At 34.0% G+C, this 18992-nt stretch overlaps 1 protein-coding gene across 5 annotated transcripts in view; it reads left to right on the forward strand.

Moving 5' to 3' along the window:
* The window catches only part of MetRS-m (Methionyl-tRNA synthetase, mitochondrial), a 392083-nt gene that overhangs the window by 128006 nt on the left and 245085 nt on the right, over positions 1–18992 (forward strand). For all 5 annotated transcript variants that reach the window (XR_016550239.1, XM_090412031.1, XM_090412028.1 and 2 more), the window contains exon 6: positions 15500–15625. Coding sequence is in view for 4 of the 5 variants with exons in the window: in XM_090412031.1 (XP_090268157.1) it covers positions 15500–15625 (126 nt within the window). In the remaining variant the exon portion in view is untranslated. The remainder of the gene's footprint in view (positions 1–15499; positions 15626–18992) is intronic.

Below are 18992 nucleotides of genomic sequence, written 5' to 3' on the forward strand. Positions count from 1 at the left end.
TGCTCACATCAGTTTTTTCAGTTATACATTCTTTGTCTCAAATGTGGCATTTGTGAATATTTGCTCTGATATATCATTCCAGGTTCCAATTTAGAATCTTCTCTTTTATCTTCTTTGGCTGGAAATCTCTTCTTCATTCTCTTCAATTCATTTGTTTTCTCTGTCATTCTTCTAATACTCTCAATCATTTTGAGCTTTATTGATTTACTTTCTTCAACTTGCCTATTAGTAATCCATCCTTTCTTGAGATTTTGATGTTCATAATATGTAGCCTTCCTTTTCTAACTAGACATATAAGCATAATAGAGATGCCTAGAAATTTGCACAACCAGTGATCTTTCACAAATTGTTCATGAGCTTACAGCAATACTATAACACTAACCACTAACCCAATAATCCTTTCTTTCATGCTTACACAGTGATCAGAATACATTTTGAAAAATTATGGAGACAACTACCGTGTTATAGAGTAAAAACTTTAGTTTAATATAAACCAAAATCATCACTCCATGTTTCGACCTTCATATCACGGTCACCATCAGGACCATACACAATATATACAGAGAAACAAGCTACACCACAATCTACATGGTTTGTTAAAGTTACTAACCAACCGTTACTACAATTATTGGCCTGACCTCTGGTGGAAAAAAAAAAAACTTTACTACATCAAAGCTAGAGTCCTATTATTATTATCTATTAGGTTACAAAACTAAGAGTTGGGTTGGAGAGCAACATGTTTATTTATATATATATATATATATATATATTAAAAAAAAAACAATGTGATTATACATATAAATTTCAACTAATTGGTATGGAATGGTTTCCTAAAGTATGCTATATACTAAGTGGGCTGAATATGCACCATCCAAATTCCTGGAATTTTTATGCCACCATTATTGTTGAGGTTATGGTGGTTAATCAGAATTTCACAGGCTTCTTTAAATTTTCTTTCATACCAGGTTTTTGTATGATGTAAAGAGCAAGTCAATTTGGTGTAGGGTGTTGAGAGGCGTACTTCACCAAAATTGTTATATTTAATGTCTTTTATGTTCTTGTATGTGTTCAGATGGCTAAGGAATGTGTTTAATGTTTGTCGACTGTGTGGCCAGATAAAGAAAACATTGCCAATGTATCTAAGCCAAACATAAACATTAAACACATTCCTTAGCCACCTGAACAAACAACATGAACGCATACAGTTTACTATCGAAATTGAAAACCAGAACTCATTCCCATTCCTGGACACACTTGTCACTCGTCTTCCCTCAGGCAGTCTATCCTTGACGGTTTACCGCAAACCGACACATACTGGCAGTATATACATGCAAACTCATATCGCCACCCATCGCAAAAAATAATGGATATAACAAAAATACTGTTAATAAAGTTCTTCATAAAAAAACTTCATCAAAAAAGAATATAGATTAGTAAAACCATAGCCATCCGATACATTAAAGGGTTATCAGAAAAAATCCATAGAATCCTGCACCATATAATCTCAGTGCCACTTTTAAACCACCTATAAAATTAAAAAACATATTCAATTCTTCTAAGGATCCTCTCCTCCCATTGGCACATCCTGGAGTTTATTGCATCTACTGCACCTGTAACTTACCTTATATTGGTGAAACAGGAAGTACAATCCCTATACGGGGGAAAAAAAAAAAAAAAAAAAAAAGACATTAAATATAATAATTTTGGTGAAGCAAGCCTCTCAGATCACGCTCTCAACATCCTACACCAAATTGATTGAAAAGTACCTGCTCCTTACATCATATAATAGAAACCTGATATAAAAGAAAATTTAAAGAAGCCTATGAAATTCTAATTAACTACTCTAATCTCAACAATAATGGTGGCATAAAAATTCCAAGAATTTGGATGGCACATATTCAGCCCACTTAGCATATAGCAGACTTAAGGAAACTATTCCATACCAATTGGTTGAAATTTATATGTATAATCACGTTGTTTAAAAAAAAAAAAATATATATATATATATGTGTATATATATATATATATATATATATATAAACATGTTGCTCTACAGCCCAACTCTTAGTATTGTAATTTAATAGATAATAATAATAATAGAACTCTAGCTTTGATGTAGTAAAGTTAAGTTTTTTTTTTTTTTCACCAGAGGTCAGGCCAATAATTGTAGTAACGGTTGGTCAGTAACTTTAGCAGACCATGTAGATTGTAGTGTAGCTTGTTTCTCTGTATATATTGTGTATGCTCCAGATGATGACCTTGATATGAAGGTCGAAATGTCGAGTGTTGATTTTGGTTTATATTAAACTAAAGTTTTTACTCTATAACACGATAGTTGTCTCCATAATTTTTCAAAATGTACCAACTCAATAATGTTTGTTAGTTATTAAATAACCAGTAATACGATAACACTAACCACTCTTCAGATATTCTAATCTACTCTTTACTAGTGAGCTTTCTAATTATGCTGTGAATGTTGTTTTTGTTTTCCCCTCTATACAATTGAGACCACAATCTGAAGTTGATTTATTTTCCCACAAACAACACTAACACAGCCATGTGTTGTCTGGTTGAAATAAAATAATGTTATTTATTTTCATGGTATTGATGAACACAGAGTGATAAGAAAATAATATTTATTAATGTATTGGTGAAGAAAATATAATTTAATAAATATTATTTTCTTATCGTTCTGTTTTGTCATCAATACAGTGAAAATAAATAATATGTACTATGAACACGTAAGCCTTTCCACGCATTTTAGATGAAATTATCTTTCTACACTCATTTACTATAGTTGGATTTTTGTTTTCAAGTTTTCAATATCTTAATAAAAAAAAAGCGCTGAATATATCACCGAAGCAAATCTTATTGGTAAGGAAACGTTTATTGCACTTCAAATTCTCACTCATTAGCTAGCCTTGGTTCTCCCAAAGTGTAAAGCCTGGTAACAAAAGAATGAAGCATATCACAGTTGACTTGAAAATATTTTGAATGAGCTAAAATTATCTACAAACTTGCATCATCCAAATTTCAGTCATGATTTCTGGTTTCTTACAAAAGCTGTTAGCTATAACTTTTGCCCAACTTTACTTCTACCTCTTTTACACTCAGATAGTTCTGTTGCATAATTGTGCTTTGAAAAAAAAAACTAATCTTCTAACTTCTTACTTTTCTTCCAATTCTTACTTAAGTTGATGACCTTGTAAATGGCTTCCTACCATCCCAGACATACAGTATTTGATACCTCATTTTTGACCAAAAAATGATTCAGAGGAGTCTTGTCTAAGCTGGACAAGATTCTTCTATTCTTGTCCTTTCTTGTTTTCTGATCTTTCTAGAAAGTCTAGTCCTGATAGTAGTTTGCCAATTGTTCTAAAGGTTTGTCCCCCATAATGGATTTTTATGCGACCATTATATTCTCTTTATTCCTATATTATCCATTCTGAAGTTTCAAAATTAGTCTATATAAAACCCGTTTCTAAGAATGATGATGAAGGCCACCCAGTTTCTCATGCTTCAATTCTTTTTAAAGTAATGGGGAAAAAAATTTATTCCTAATCAACTACAACTCTCTCTGTAAACTAATTAACTAAAAAAATATCACCAGTATGGATTCTTTCACTGTTGATTAATAGGGAATCTTCTTGCTTATATCACCCACCTTTGGATAGATGTCACAGAAAAGTTTCTTGAATCTCAAGTGGCTGCTCTTGATATCCCAATTGTGAAAGTCAAACCATTATATGATGTAACTTCTTATCAGATTGTCAGCTTTCTATCTGGATACATGTGATGGTAGATGGATCTTTATCCTCAAACTTTGCAGCTAATGATAGTGTTCCACAAGGCTTCATTCTTTCACCAAATCTCTCCTTCTATATATCAGCTGTTCCAGTATTTGCTGGTAACAATATGTTATTCCTTTTTTTTGTTGTTGTTGTTTGTTTGTTTGTTGGTGGATTTCACCGGAACTTGCAGAATATATCTTATAAAGTCTTCTGATCTCTAAACTGTTCTTCAGTGTAGTGCTAATAACTGTTTGTTATCTTTCAATGCTAATAAAACTCAATCCTCTTTTATTTTTTGGGAAAAAATAACTTTCCTTAACATCTTAATTTTGATAGTACTCAAATCTCCAGACAAGAAGAGATTTCTCTTTGTGGAATTACTCAGACCTCCAAGCCTCTCTTTGATAGAAACATATTAAAAATATCTCCTCAGTATCCAAAACATTAGGTTTTTTATTAATTTTGTTGTCTATATACAGAAAACACTTTTGCTTCAGATAGCTGTATAGAACTTACTACTTGATAGAATGACTTGCAATTTCACATGGATGCTTTTGACAGATGTGCCAACTTAGAAAAAAAAAATTGTCCCAATAGTGTTTCCATATATGGTCGAGGCCAAGAACTTTTCAGACCACCCATGTATATATATATATATACACATATACATACACAGGTATCCCTCGATTAACATGGTTAATTAATCCATCGATGTTACCGCGTATATCAAAATCGCATTAATCAAATCTAATAATCAATGGTAAAAAGTGCAATTCATCCCTGATCGATTATACTAATAGTTCGTTTTATATGGTACTCTTAGGAAAGATAAAAAATGAATGCAAAGTAAATGTTTAATAAATGCTTGTACCTACATTATTTACTGCAATTTTTTATCACAAGAAGTTATCAAGAGTCGTTTGAACAGTTTTATAAAATTCTATGATAACAAGCAAAATGACTCTCCAGACCCTGGCAAAAAAGCAAAAAAACATAAAGAAAAAACACTGCAAATATAATACATGATGGTACAAATTAAGTAGATATTGAATCCAACATTATTTCATAGCTGAATATAGAACCTACAAAAGTTTCATGCCGAATATATAGACTAAAAGTAAAATACAAAACTAAAAGTTTTGGTGGATTCAAGCATAACCAATCTTATGGGCAACTGTAGTAAAGGTGGAGTGGGCTCCAGATCACTTTTGCTTAGTATTTTCCATAAATGTAAAGCACATCTCCTAGAGCAGCACTTCCCAAACTGTGGGCTGCTGCCCCCTTGGGGGCCGTAGGTTTTGTTGAGGGGAGTCCGTGAAATAATGAAAACAAATTTAAAATGTTTTAAGACTAAGTAGATCTTTTTATCTTAAAAGAAAACGTATTTAAACGTTTTAATAAAACGTAAAAAAAATTAAACGGATTTAATTTTTATTATTTATTTTTTGTTATTTTTTATATTTTAATGGAAAAAAATCACACATTGGTGTTGGTTCACAAATTTTCCTCCCTGCGTATTTCGGCGCTTAATGAACATTAGTAAATATATGCTTATTCATATACGTTTCATTTCAAAGCAGAAATCTAAGAATTGCATTTTCAAATATTTCACCTGATATTGACTTTTTGTATAGCAGTATCGAAACATATCCATCATTAAATTGTTATTAAACTTCTTTTATGTTTTTAATTTTTTTTTATTACCAATCATTTTATTTCGTGTGCTTGTACTGCAAATGTATAATAACAATATAAATATAAAAATATGAGATAATGTGCCATGTCAAATGTGTATGCAAGATGCTAAAAATGTAATATTTGCATTTGATTTTTGTGATATTTGCTGTGTATATTTTGTACTGAATATAAATACAATAAATATTATAATAATATATGTATATTACGATTTTTTTTTCAAGGGGAAGCCTTGAAATATTTTAATTTTTCCAAAGGGGGCACTGACATCCAGAAATTTGGGAAGCACTGTCCTAGAGGACATGCATGATAAATAAGTCTTTGGTTCTCTATTGTAATACATGATGGTTTATTTATTTTCAGTTACAACCTAAAAATTATTGAACAAAGAATAAAAATAAATAAACCATACTGTTAAATTCTGAACGAGAAAAGTTATGGAATAAACAAGATCTCATTCAGAGTTTAACAAGTCAACCATTCCCTAAAGCCAGTTTGGTTAATTAGAATTTGTACTGGAATGTTTTTTTTTTTTTTTGTATAAAATAGATATGTGGTTTTGTATAAACTTGTAATTGTATTGTTAATTCTTGGTAAGCTAAATATATGCCATGTGTGCTAAACACCAACTTGGAACTTAATCCCATTATGAGTAATACTGCCTCCAGCAATACATGTGCAGTAAAATTTGCAAGTCATCCTCTGAGTAAGTAAGAGTCCCACCAGACGGGCTTGTGGCGCTGATTACGGTCGAAAGTTCGAGTGCTGATTGAAAGGAGAAAAGGCCCAATAGAAGAAAGTAGCACGAGATATAAAACAATTGTGAAGGCCTGAAACTCCCTCTTATGTTTTGGTCTTATATGTTGATGCTCTCATGTCGTGAAGATCCCTTGTCGCTGAAGCCTCTCACTTGCAGCTAAGAGATGTCTTAACTCCTGTCTTCTTATGGAATGTATGTCTTCGAAGTTCGAGCCCAGAGTCGTTCTATGTTCATGTTAATGCAGGGTAAGCATCAGGAGCAGACAAAGGAACACTCAGCAAGTCTTCAGAAATGTTTGTTCCTGAGACGGCCAGTGCAGATGCAGTCCAACAGAACCTGAATCTCCTGAGAAGACCAGATATCTGTAGAAGGCAAGATTCCTGATGAGCTGCATGTGGACTTGTGACGATCTCCTGTCGAAGTGCCTGAAGAAAGCGCTGTATTCCACATTAAAGAGGTAGTAATTCATCAGTCCCGGTAAGAGCTTACGTTTCTATGTACCATAAATAAGATAGAGGGAACATGTCTGGTTAAATAATGTAATCTTGATAGAATGTATTGTAGTTATTACTAGTGTCCCAAGAGAATGTGTTTAGTGCCTGTGGTTGTTCCTTATGAATTGGTTGACTCAATTTAGAATGTTTGTTCCGAGGGAACCCGTTTAAGCTTTAAGTATTGTATGTTCCTTGAGAACGTGTGATTAAGAAGTAAATAATGTTCTTGTATTAATGTAGTCTAAATTCAGTAGAATAATTGCCCTAAGAGAAAGAGAGTCTCCATGTCAATTTACTCTTTTCGAGTTTGATAAGTTAGATTATTGTTCCTTGTGCATTTTCAGTTAAAGGACTATAAGGTTCTAGTGGAACATGTTACCAACTTAAGAAAATTAAGTTGAAGGACCAGAATAGGGTGCACTCATATTGTTAAGATAGCACTTTGTTGATTTCAAGGGAATTGGGCCCTCAATTAACAATTAAGAGTAATTTATGGACCCAATGATTTGTATAAAAAGTAACCTATGTAATTTTGAGATGAGAAATTGAAGTGTCCAACATTGAATGGAGTGTGCATGTCAATCTCATTATTTCATAAGTTATCATCCTTGTAAAAGTTCTTGTGTATTGTATCTTAAAGTTCAGTAATAAATGTATTTTGTCATAACATTGAATAAGTGCTTGCCTGATTAGTCTTCACTGCACCACTCATAAATCGTTCGAATCATAGCGGGAAACTCATGGTGTACGTATAATAGTTTAATGACCATGATTGATGAATTTATTCCTTTTGATCTTGATCATTTACTTTAGAAAAATAAGTGATATATTAGTCATTGATTGCCAATGCCTTGATGTTATACTTTTAGACATCTAGTCTCAGAGTGGTGCAGGACACAAATAAATTTCTCTGAGTTGATAAGGGTAATTGCAAATCAGTGAGAACTAGAGGACATTTTGTTAGACAATTTTAAGTTCTTATAAAATCCTTTGAGAGATTCTTATCAGGGTGATCAAGAATTATTGTAGTCTGACATTAAGGCCCAAGGAGGAAGTACCAGCTAAAAAAATTAAACGTGGGTGAATAAATTACTAGATGCTAGAAATAGATAATAATAAGACAATGTGATAATCTCAAATTGTCAGGGAACCACGACATTACAATACTATACTGACATCAGAGGTCGCAGTATCTCTCAGATACAGTTTACTGTCAAATATCACAAACCTTTACATAACATGTGTTAAATCAAACTGACAGCAAAAAACAGTGCAGAATATCACTCGTAACATATGAATGCACAGCTGCTCATGACCTCCAAGCTATACACTGACTTGTGTGAGAATATTTATATTAAACATTTTGCTTGTATCTGCTGTGAGCTCCTCAGGGTTAAAGGCGTGTTAATGAAAAATCTTGCCACGTATATCAAGGGATTGTTGCAGTTAATTTCGCTGTGATAATCAAAACCGCGTGAAGCAAGGGATACCTGTGTATATATATAAAAAAAAAAATCAGCTAATGCCTTTTTATTCCCATATACGAGAGTAGGCGAGGTCCTTTAGCCCTAGCTAACTTTTGGAGACTGAGTGGGCAGTTCAATCTCCACTGGTACCCAATCAGAGATAGATGGCCCAAAGCTATCGCTAATTAAGCGGTACACAGTGAAGAGGGCGGCTCAAATGTGCTGCCATCTCATGGTCCCTAACCCTAACACAATATATTTAATATCTGAAATAATGTGGGTTCTACGATCGATTTTCTTGAGTTTATGGGATGAAAAACCCAAGTTTCTGGGAGGAAAAACCTGCTTGCCCGTGCCAGAGATCGACTAACTCGGGAACCGGTCGAAAAAAGACTTAGAAAAATTTCCTCTAGTCGCCGACTAGACTTGAAACCAAGTCTTCCTTCGTGCGGCCAAGCGCGGTGGTGTGCAAACGCCACATCCACTGAGCTACACAGGCTTTACCTGTGTGTGTGTGTGTGTGTGTGTATATATATATATACTGGGGGGGGCACGATCCCTGGCACCTACAGCACCCAACCCCCCATGTTTCAGACTGGTAGGCCAGTTCTCCTTGAATTCTGATGACTTGAATTTTGAAGATTCGAAAGGAGGGTCCTGTCCCCCCCCCCCCCCCCCCCCGTGCCTACAGAGCCCAACCCCCCTGAGTTCCGGACTGGTAGCCGCTCGTTCTCCTTGTATTCTGATGATTTGAATTTTGAAGACTCGACCCCCCCCGGTATCTATGGAGCCCAAACCCCGAGTTCCTGACTGGTAGGCCAGTTCTCCTTGAATTTTGAAGACTGGAAAGGGGGTTTCCTCCCCAGCTATGCCCCCCCCCCCCCCGAGTTACAGACTAGTAAGCCAATTCTTGAATTCTGATGATGATTCAAATTTTGAAAACTCGAAAGGGGTGGGTTCTTCTCCCCCTGGCATCCAACCCGAGTTCTGGACTGGTAGACTGGTTCTCCTTGAATTCTGATGACTCGAATTTTGAAGACTCGACACTCAGGGTAGCCCCTGAGTTTCAAAACGTTTCAAATAACTTGACAAAAAATGTGACACAAAAACGTTTTATAAAAAGGCTTATCATTTTATATCTATAGGGTAGATATAAAATTGATAAAAATGGGGGGAAAATATCCTTAGCCCACTCGTGGTACAAATGCACTGTAGGTTTACCAATAACCTATCATGGGTAGGAATGACATAAATATATATTCTGAACATTCATTTTTACTTGGTAGAAAATATTATAAATTATTTTAAATGACTGATACCGAGAGATAAAGAGATGACATGGTTTATTTAAAAAGATACTTCTAGTTTACTAGTTTCGTTGAATGGATCAACTTCTTCAGGTATCACAATCAAAGAAATATACAAAAAATAACAGAGACTTAAAAATTGCATTAACAGTATTAGTCCAAAAAACAGTATTTCATTTTGAAAACAGTAATGTGAGTTTGAGTTCCAAATAAAAGTTGACCACATGCTGTCACGAGTGCGCCAGTATTGAAAAGAGGAAATGTGTGCTTCAGAAAGATTGAAACTTAGGGAGTTATTTATATGGGAAGAATCTAAGGCAATTTCTCTGGATTCGACAATCTTTCTTTCAAGTTCATCATAGCACACATGGATATTAAAAGTTTGTGTCCAGTCCACAATGTGTTGGCGGCCTTCATCTGAGTTAACGGAGAAAAGAACATGGCTAGAGAGAGTGCTGGCTCTAGTCCTGTTGTAGGAAATATCTCTACGGTGCTCTTCCAGGCAAAGAAGGATAGATTTAGCAGTTTGGCCATAGTATGGCTTTCAACAATCACATAAGATCTTGTAGACTCCTGGAAACTGAGTTGGAAGATGGTTCTCTTTAGGTTGACTAAGTATGGATCGAAGTTTTAGGAGCGTAGTGAAGCAAGTTCTGAAGTTAAATTTCTTGAGAATTTTAGCTAGTTTTGGTGAAAGAGAGCTGATGTAAGGCAAAGAAATAAAGGCTCTGGGGGAAGAGGGATCTTCAGAAGCAGTTGTGTGATGGAGAGAAAGAAAATTTTCAATCTTATTAGGAGAGAAATCATTATTGATAAAAGTCTTTTTAAGAAAAAGGAGTTCGTTTTCAATTTATGTTTCTTCTGTTAGTAAAAATTTGGTCCGGTGTGCTAAGGTAGAAATAATATCAAATTTTTGCAGAGGGTAGTGATGGGAAGAAGCATGAAGGTATCTGTCAGTATGAATAGGTTTTCTAAAAATTGAGATTTTAATACTTTCAGAACATCTGTAAGCTTCAGATCTAGAAAGGGGAGGCAGTCATCGGATTCCAGTTTGAAGGTAAAAGAGATTTTTTCATGAAACTTGTTTAAGTGGTCCAAAAATAAATTGGGGTTGTTGACACCGTCTTCCCAGATGAGGAATATATCATCTATATAACGATACCAAAATTTTGGTTTAAGGGGGAAGGAGTTAATAGCTTTTTCTTCAAAATCGTTAAGAAATATATCTGCGAGAATCAGAGAGAGCGGGCTGCTCATGGCTAGACCTGAGTTTTGTAAGTAGATCTCATTCTCATATTTTAAGTATCCTGACTTTATGCAATGGGAGAGTAAAGTAACGAGTTTTTTGAATAATTTGTTCTTAAGAAGATTGAAGACTTCTTGAGCAGGAACATTTGTGAAGAGAAAGACAATATCGAAACTAGCCATTAAATCTGTTTTTTTAAGTTTGATGTCCTTGATTTTTGATACAAAATCAGCAGAGTTTTTAATATGAGAAGAGGAAATTTCAGAAAGATTTCTTAAAAAAGTTGCGAGGTACTTAGAAAGGTTGTAAGTAGGTGAGTGTATCCCTTCAATTGAATTACACAATAGGACCAATAATTTCTTAAAAACCACCTTGGAGTTACCAAGAAATATCCGTCTTTCACTTAGATCACTTCATCCTTTTATCCCTCGATTATATGGTCTCCTCAAGATACACAAGGCAAACGTCCCACTCAGACAAATAGTTGAAGGGATACACTCACTCACGCAGTTTATTAATTATCTTGAAAAGGTAAAACAGTAACTGGAGAATATTATTCCGATCTTTTAACCAGACTAGACGAAAAAATTCATAGAAAAGACCCAGTTTGGGGAAGAAAAAAATTGTCTTTCATCAGGACAATGTACCTGCCCACAAAGGTGTTTTGGCAATGGGAAAATTAAGGGATCTGCACTACAAATTGTTGGAACATCCATCCTATTACCCAGATTTGGCTCCCTCTTACTTCTATCTCTTCCCAAAACTAAAACTCTTCCTTGCTGGTCCGTACATTTTTCTTCGAATCAAGAAGTGATTGCAGCTATAGAGGGGTATTTTGCAGCTTACTGAGAACTACTACATGGATGGGATAATGGTGCTTGCGCATCGCTAGAATAAATGTATTAGTCTTACGGGAGATTATGTTGAGAAATAAAAATAATTTTGAAATTATAATCCTTTTTTCATTGTTAGGCTGAGAACTTTTCAGACCACCCTTGTATACACATACACACTGTATGTATGTGTGTAAAGAGAAATAAGTTTCTTATCTGAACTTGTTAATGTGTTCTTCAATAGGCAAGTAATCTTATTGACTACCTTAGCAACCTTAGCAATATGTCCTCTAAACTTAAACTGTCTGCTACCACCCCTAAATCTCTAGCTTCATCTGTTTCCTGGAGTACAGTGCCATCAGTGTGATATACATGGCTTTTAATTTGCTTATCCCAAAATACATAACTGTACATTTCTTGACATTAAACTGACACCCATTAACTTTTTCCCATACTAACATCCTATTTAAATCGTCCTGCATGCTCTCCACATTCCCTCGATTAATTATTACTCTACTTAAATTTCATATCAGCAAACAACCGAATATTCTCTTTCAGGTTGTTTCCTATATTATTTATGTATGAATTAAACAGCAGTGGTTCCGGGGATGAACTTTGTGCACACCACTAGTCTCTTGTTTTTGCCTCGATTCTGTCCCTCCACATACCACTTTTAATATCTGTCCAGCAGTCACACTCTTATTCACTTAACCAGTTTCACATCCATCCTCATTTGTTCTAATTTGCATAATAGAGTTCCATGTAGTATTTTGTCAAACGCCTTTGCAAAATCCACCAAATCATCGTGTAGCTATTTCATTTATCCAACTCAGCTATTACTCTATTATAAAAAGTTAGTAAATTACTAAGGCATGACCAACCCTTCACAGAGCCATGTTGACCCTCTTACAGTATCATATATTTATCTACCTATTCTTGAATTCTTTTTTGACAAATTTTTCTAGTACTTTTACCACCATGCCTGAGATACTGATTGGTCTATAATTTGCTACTGCAGTCTTCGAACCTCCCTTATGCATGGGACCTAATTTGCCATCTTTCTACTTGCTTGGAAATATGACAGAGCTGAGACTTAAATTAAACAGCCTAGTCAAAATCATTGCCAGTTCCCTTACACATTCTCACAAAAATCCTAGCTGATATCTCATCATCTAATACATTGAAATTATGCAGTATCCTATGAACCTCCAATTCATCCCTGTCTGTTCCCACATTAGTGCCTCTTGCAAAGTGGTCACTCAGTAACTCAGCTATTTTATCCACTTCTGTTTCCTCATGACCATCATCACTCTTTAAGGTTAATCTTCCATAGTCATTGTTCCTCTTGATAAAGTGAATTTGTCCCAACTGTTATAGCAGTGTTTGATATTGTGAGTATCAACCATATTTCATGGTATTCATATCATCTTAGCATGCAATTGAGCAGGATATGGCTGAATGAGGAAGCATTACTGTCATGATGTGGATTTATTTTTGAATGTTTTACAGATATTTATATAGTTTCTGTGAGATGAATCAGTGCTTCTGTTAGATTGTATACTTTGTTTCATGGCATCATACATACTTTCTAAATGTTGATACACCTCTACATTTTCTAGTGCACTGAATATGTATCTTAATGAACATTTTACTGGCCAGTTATGGTATACAAAATTGGCAGCCGCATTTTGTTAATCCAGATCTCTGGAATCTAACCCTTTGACTTTTTCTCTGTGGGAGTGGCTAATATTTGTTATTTAGCAGAAGTTGAAACAGGACATACTTTCAATGCATATATACATGTATGCCATCCTAATGTACTAATAAAAGCTACAGATGGCATACAGAGGTGAGCTGCATCAGATTAAGTCTGAGGATGGTATATTTGAAAACCTTGAAACATATAATTATGTTTCAACTTATTTTTTACAATCAAAAACTTCTTAGCTATTTTTTTTTTAAAAACTCCACAACACAGATTTATGTTTCTGTGGATCTCTTTGGTTAAAAAGGACTCTGCTGTATATTCCTAAAAATATGCACATTCTGTTTTGAACTTTTTCTCTTCACAAGCTGGTGATATAAATCTCTAAATACTGTGAATACTGGAATGAAATTCTAATGCTGGAAAGTAAAACAGCTGCTGTTGTAGTATATTTACAGCAGTCTTCTGGGACCTTCCAGAGATCCCAAGAAACAAAGTACTCTATGTGCTTCGTTTCTTGGGAAAATTTGTTTGAGTAAACAAATAAAGTAAGAATAAATTTAGAATATAATGTTTATTAATTGACTGTTCCCTGAATTGGAAGATAAGATCTGCTTAAATTACAAACGGTTCTTTTGGGAAGAAAACTTTTATTTTAAATCTTTCTGAATTGTCTATCCATAATTACATATGTGGAAAAAAAAAATCTTTCATTTGATACAGAGACAGCAAATAATACTTTATTGTCACTTATTTCATACATTAGTAGTAGTCTTTAGACTGGCATGTAATATAAATCACAGCATAATTATACTTCACTTAATACAGGAGAAATAACCAATGTTGGTAATGCTTACAATAAGGGAATTGTTCAGACATAATATATGTTAATCCCATTGCATAAGGGTGGCGCCAAGACCAATGTATTTAACTATTGACCAATCAGTATCTCAGGAGTGGTGGTGAAGATTTTGGAAAAATTGGTTAGGGCTCTCATTCAAGAATGGGTTTACAGTGAATCTCTACTTTGCAATGAACATGGGTTTACTAAAGGAATGTCATGTTTTAACAACTTGGTCACATTCTATAATAATGTTACCATTGAACTAGGTAAGATGAATGGATACAACATGATAATTTTGGATTTTGCTAAGGATTTTGACAGAATACAGCATGGAAGACTGTTGCATAAATTGGAGAATATGAGTTTGGATTATAAAATATTAGTGTGGATAAGAGGATGGCTGACTGACAGATATCAAAAAGTGGTATATGAGGGCTGTGAATCTGTAACTAGTGTTGTCAATCCTTGGTCCACTGGCCTTCAGAAGACCTCACTTGGGCTATTGTGTGCAGGTCTGGTCTCCTGTTTCTGTTGTGATTCTGATACAGTGGAGAGAGAGCAAAGGAGAGCATTCAAAATAATATCAGGATTGTGGAATACTGTTTATGATGACAGATTGAGACTTACATACTTTTGAAAGAGTCATACAGGATTTCAGTTGAAAGAATTTTTCATTTTATGGAGGGGTGGGGAAAGGACCTTGGAAGCTGAGAATGAATGCCACTAAGAAGGGGGTGGGGGGAGAGCTAGATTTTTCTCTCGTAGGGTGATACTGATTGGAATGGATTGTCATCGAATGTTGTGTGTGCAAGCAGTGTGAATGAATTCAAGAATAAGTATAATAGTTGGTGCATGTAGTATGTAGCCTCCGTCGATGAGTCCCTGACTCCCTGGAAGTCTCTCTTAATAATAATAATTAAAATGAAACTATTGCTATTGCTAAGTTCAGTTTGTTTACTATTTTTTTCATAAATAACACCAAACATGAAATAGATGATGACAGAGAATTTTTAGATTAACCCTTTTGTATTCAGTGTGTAAAGTACTATATGCTGAAGTTCCAACAGTCACATAATTATTATGCCTTAAGACATTACAATATTTCTTTATCCCTGTTTTGGGTCTTACTGTAGCAGGCATATGCTGTATTTATGGAGAAAGCATTACTCCACTTTCCAGGTACTCTTTCAATGTACTCCAGGTAAATCAAACAGCACTTGAATTAGTTAATCAAAACCTGTTTAAATGTACTAACATGTGCATAACATGAGAAATAACGATTCATTTAATGATTAAAAATTTCTAGTAAAAATTTTAAGAAATATTTTGTAAAATAATTAGCAATATTTGTTTTTCAGAAACAGCTTGAGAATAAAGGTTTTATTTATAAGGGTTACTATTCTGGCTGGTACTGTGCTGCAGATGAAGCCTTTTATAAAACAAAAGATGTGATTTCTATTACTGATCAAAAAGGAATCCATAAGGTAATATTAAACAGTTTGAAAGTATTATATTGCCTCCATGCATGTAGGAATTTTAGATGGCTCATAACCAAATCCATTATATGACAAAATGTGTGTGAATTCCTATATGTTGTATCCAATTTTCAGTATACAGGCAACTTTCACTATAACAAACAACATTATAATGAACTCACTCATTGCTGTAGATGTGTAGCATAGCACTATGGACACCACTGTAATGAAATTATGTGCTATAAGCAACTATTGTGGAAATTCTCCACCTAAGTACAATAGAGGTAATGTTATTTTAAGATAATTATCACAAACAGTAAAAATGTAAAACCTTCATAGTAATGAACTAAATTTCCTAGAAAATCATGTCAATTAGTAGACAAAGGAGATTTTGGCTAATCCCATGTTGATGACAGAGCAATGTTTATGTATAGTAGGAACCATACATGTGAAGTCACTTCATGACTAGGTTAATTGTATATATAGGCTGATGACTTCACATCATTTGCCTTAATTTCCCATAATGCAGTGCACACATCTCTACAGACATGTATAATGCTATTGTTGGATTCTGATTATGTAGAGATTAGAGTAATTATTATTTGCTTCAGAATCCAACATGATCTTCCATCACAAAGGCTAGACTTGTAAATATTATTTAATGTAAACAACTTATTTTACAAATTAATATTCATATAACTACCTTTAACTTTATTTAATATTTAATTATTTAATCATATTAATAATGAAAAGACTGTGTATTAAATATTATTAAGCTATTTTATTACTATGTTAATATTATAAGAATTTGTATTTGATAAATTAACTGCGTATTATTTGAAATGTAAATATTCCTTATTTATTCCTGTTTGTAAAGTTTAACGTTATGTAATAGCTCAATTTTATTATATTTTATTTTGTTGTCATGGAAACGTATGTAAGTGAGCGAGCACGTTTTGGAACACCACGTGAAGAGAAGGCTTATTGAAAAGAGTTTTAGATCACGAGAACAATTTAGGTGGGAACAACGGATATAAAAAGAGATGAACGCTGAAATTATTATTAGGAGATTAGAGATTTATTAGAGAGAGATTGGCATTAGGTTGGAATCGGGCATTCGGCATTCAGGAATCACAGTGCGATAATAGCGAGTCGGCAAGTCACTCGAGCAGCTAAATAAATTCTACTAGTCGAGAAGCAGTTAGCTAATAAGTTGTAGAATAACAATTATAGCCATGGAAGACAGCTGAGTGACTACTAAATGGACTAGCAATACTTGAATTGAGATTTAATTTCAGGGCCGACCTTTCAAGGACACACAGAACCTTGAAGCAAAGCACGAAGTTACTAAAGAATAGTAGAGCTGTAAAGTTGAAGTGTATTATTAGGAGATTAGAGATTTATTAGAGAGAGATTGGCATTAGGTTGGAATCGGGCATTCAGGAATCACAGTGCGATAATAGCGAGTCAGCAAGTCACTCGAGCAGCTAAATAAATTCTACTAGTCGAGAAGTGGTTAGCTAATAAGTTGTAGAATAACAATTATAGCTATGGAAGACAGCTACGTGACTACTAAATGGACTAGCAATACTTGAATTGAGATTTAATTTCAGGACCGACCTTTCAAGGACACACAGAACCTTGAAGCAAAGCATGAAGTTACTAAAGAATAGTAGAGCTGTAAAGTTGAGGTATACCGATAGCTGTGTTTAGAATTGTAGTGTCTAAGAATTAATTGAATGCCAGAAGGGTGAACAACTGTGCATATAAAACCTCAAGTTAAGGAATTATTGTGTGTTGCCTTATTTCATGAGTGATCGGTAGTGCTTTATGCAACAACGTTTGTTTATGTGTATTGTGACCGATTATTAATTCAGTTATTGCTTAGAGGAATTATTTTAATGAGTGCCGTATACTATTAAGTGTTTACAGTTATAAAAAGTGTTTAAGCAAAGGTAGATGAAGAAGAAAAGATTAACAGTAAGATTATTCCAAACTTAATATTACAGTACAGAGAAGCGTGTGAGTTTCATCTTAGAATTCCCTGATACTAACACACTAAGTAGTATCAAATTAAAAGTGTTTGTTTGTGAAGAGGTGTTACTGCAAATTTTACTGTATTAAGGAACTTTATTAAATAGCTAAAAGGAACTGTGAGAAGACTGTATTACAGATAACAGAATTACCATTGTCTGAGTTTGTATGACAGTATTATCAGAAGGGCTGAAGTGTTTATAATAACTTATTTAGTATTTTGATCTTAAGTGTATAATTTGTGATTATAAAATTAAATATTTGTTTTGTTTATCTAAAGTTGTGTTTTGCCTGAATCTCTTTTACTGCACCATTCATAAAATATTCGAACCAAAGCAGGTAAATTGAGTAAGTTAAATATACTCGGCCAGTATATATTTTAAGGAGAAATAGTTGAGGGTTGATTTATCTTCAATTCTTGAACTAATTCAGATATAGAGTGGCGCAGTCTTTAAATATAAATTTTCTCTATATTTGAATTAGAAATCAACTCACAACTTATCAATTAGTTAAGAACATCTTAATAGCTATATGTCGGATCCAAATCATGTGTTAAGAAGAAGTAGGATCCAACACTATGCATTGTGGGAAAGGCCACTACCCAGACCAGTTTCGACTTTTATTGAGGTCACATCAATGGGAGCCAGACCCAAAAGTGATACCAAGGTTGAAGTAATGTAGAAGTCATATTTCTATATAGTAGTCAAAGGGCGTCACACCTTATTGCTAAAGTACTCTGAATTAGAGATAGTTGTTGAAGGATGTGTGCATTGCATTATGGGATACTAAGGCAATTGATGTTGAAGTCATTAGCCTCTGTATATATAAGTAGCCCAGTCATGAAGTGACTTCATGTGTAAACTTTGTTTGCTTGAACTTGGATAAAGGATGGAAGAACCAAGAATATATTGGCATCCTTAATTTATACTATTAGAGTTAAAGGGAAATGGTTGTTTCTGTAATTCAAGTAGAGAGTTACATTATGCATTTAATCATTACATAAACAAAATGTATATATATATAATGCTTAGAAAGAAGTATACAAACACCATAGTGTGAGAACCAGCTATTGTTCTAGGACAGAAGTCTCCAATTATAGACCAGTCTTTATAACTGGAGTTGTAGTCAAAGTGTATGAGAGATTAATTAGGAACAGAATACACAATTCAATTGATGGACATAACATTCTTTGTGATGGTCAGCATGGATTTGTAAAGGATAACAATTTAGCAATTACTAAATCCTCTTTTAGCAATTTACTTGCATTTTATAAGGTAACAAGTGTGTCAGATAAGGGAGAATCATATACAGTGATATTCTTGGACTTCGCAAAAGCGTTTGA

The sequence above is a fragment of the Typopeltis vanoorti genome, chromosome 22 (assembly GCF_054136105.1).
Source record: "Typopeltis vanoorti isolate ZY-2024b chromosome 22, IOZ_Tvanoo_1.0, whole genome shotgun sequence".
Classification (NCBI taxonomy): domain Eukaryota; kingdom Metazoa; phylum Arthropoda; class Arachnida; order Uropygi; family Thelyphonidae; genus Typopeltis; species Typopeltis vanoorti.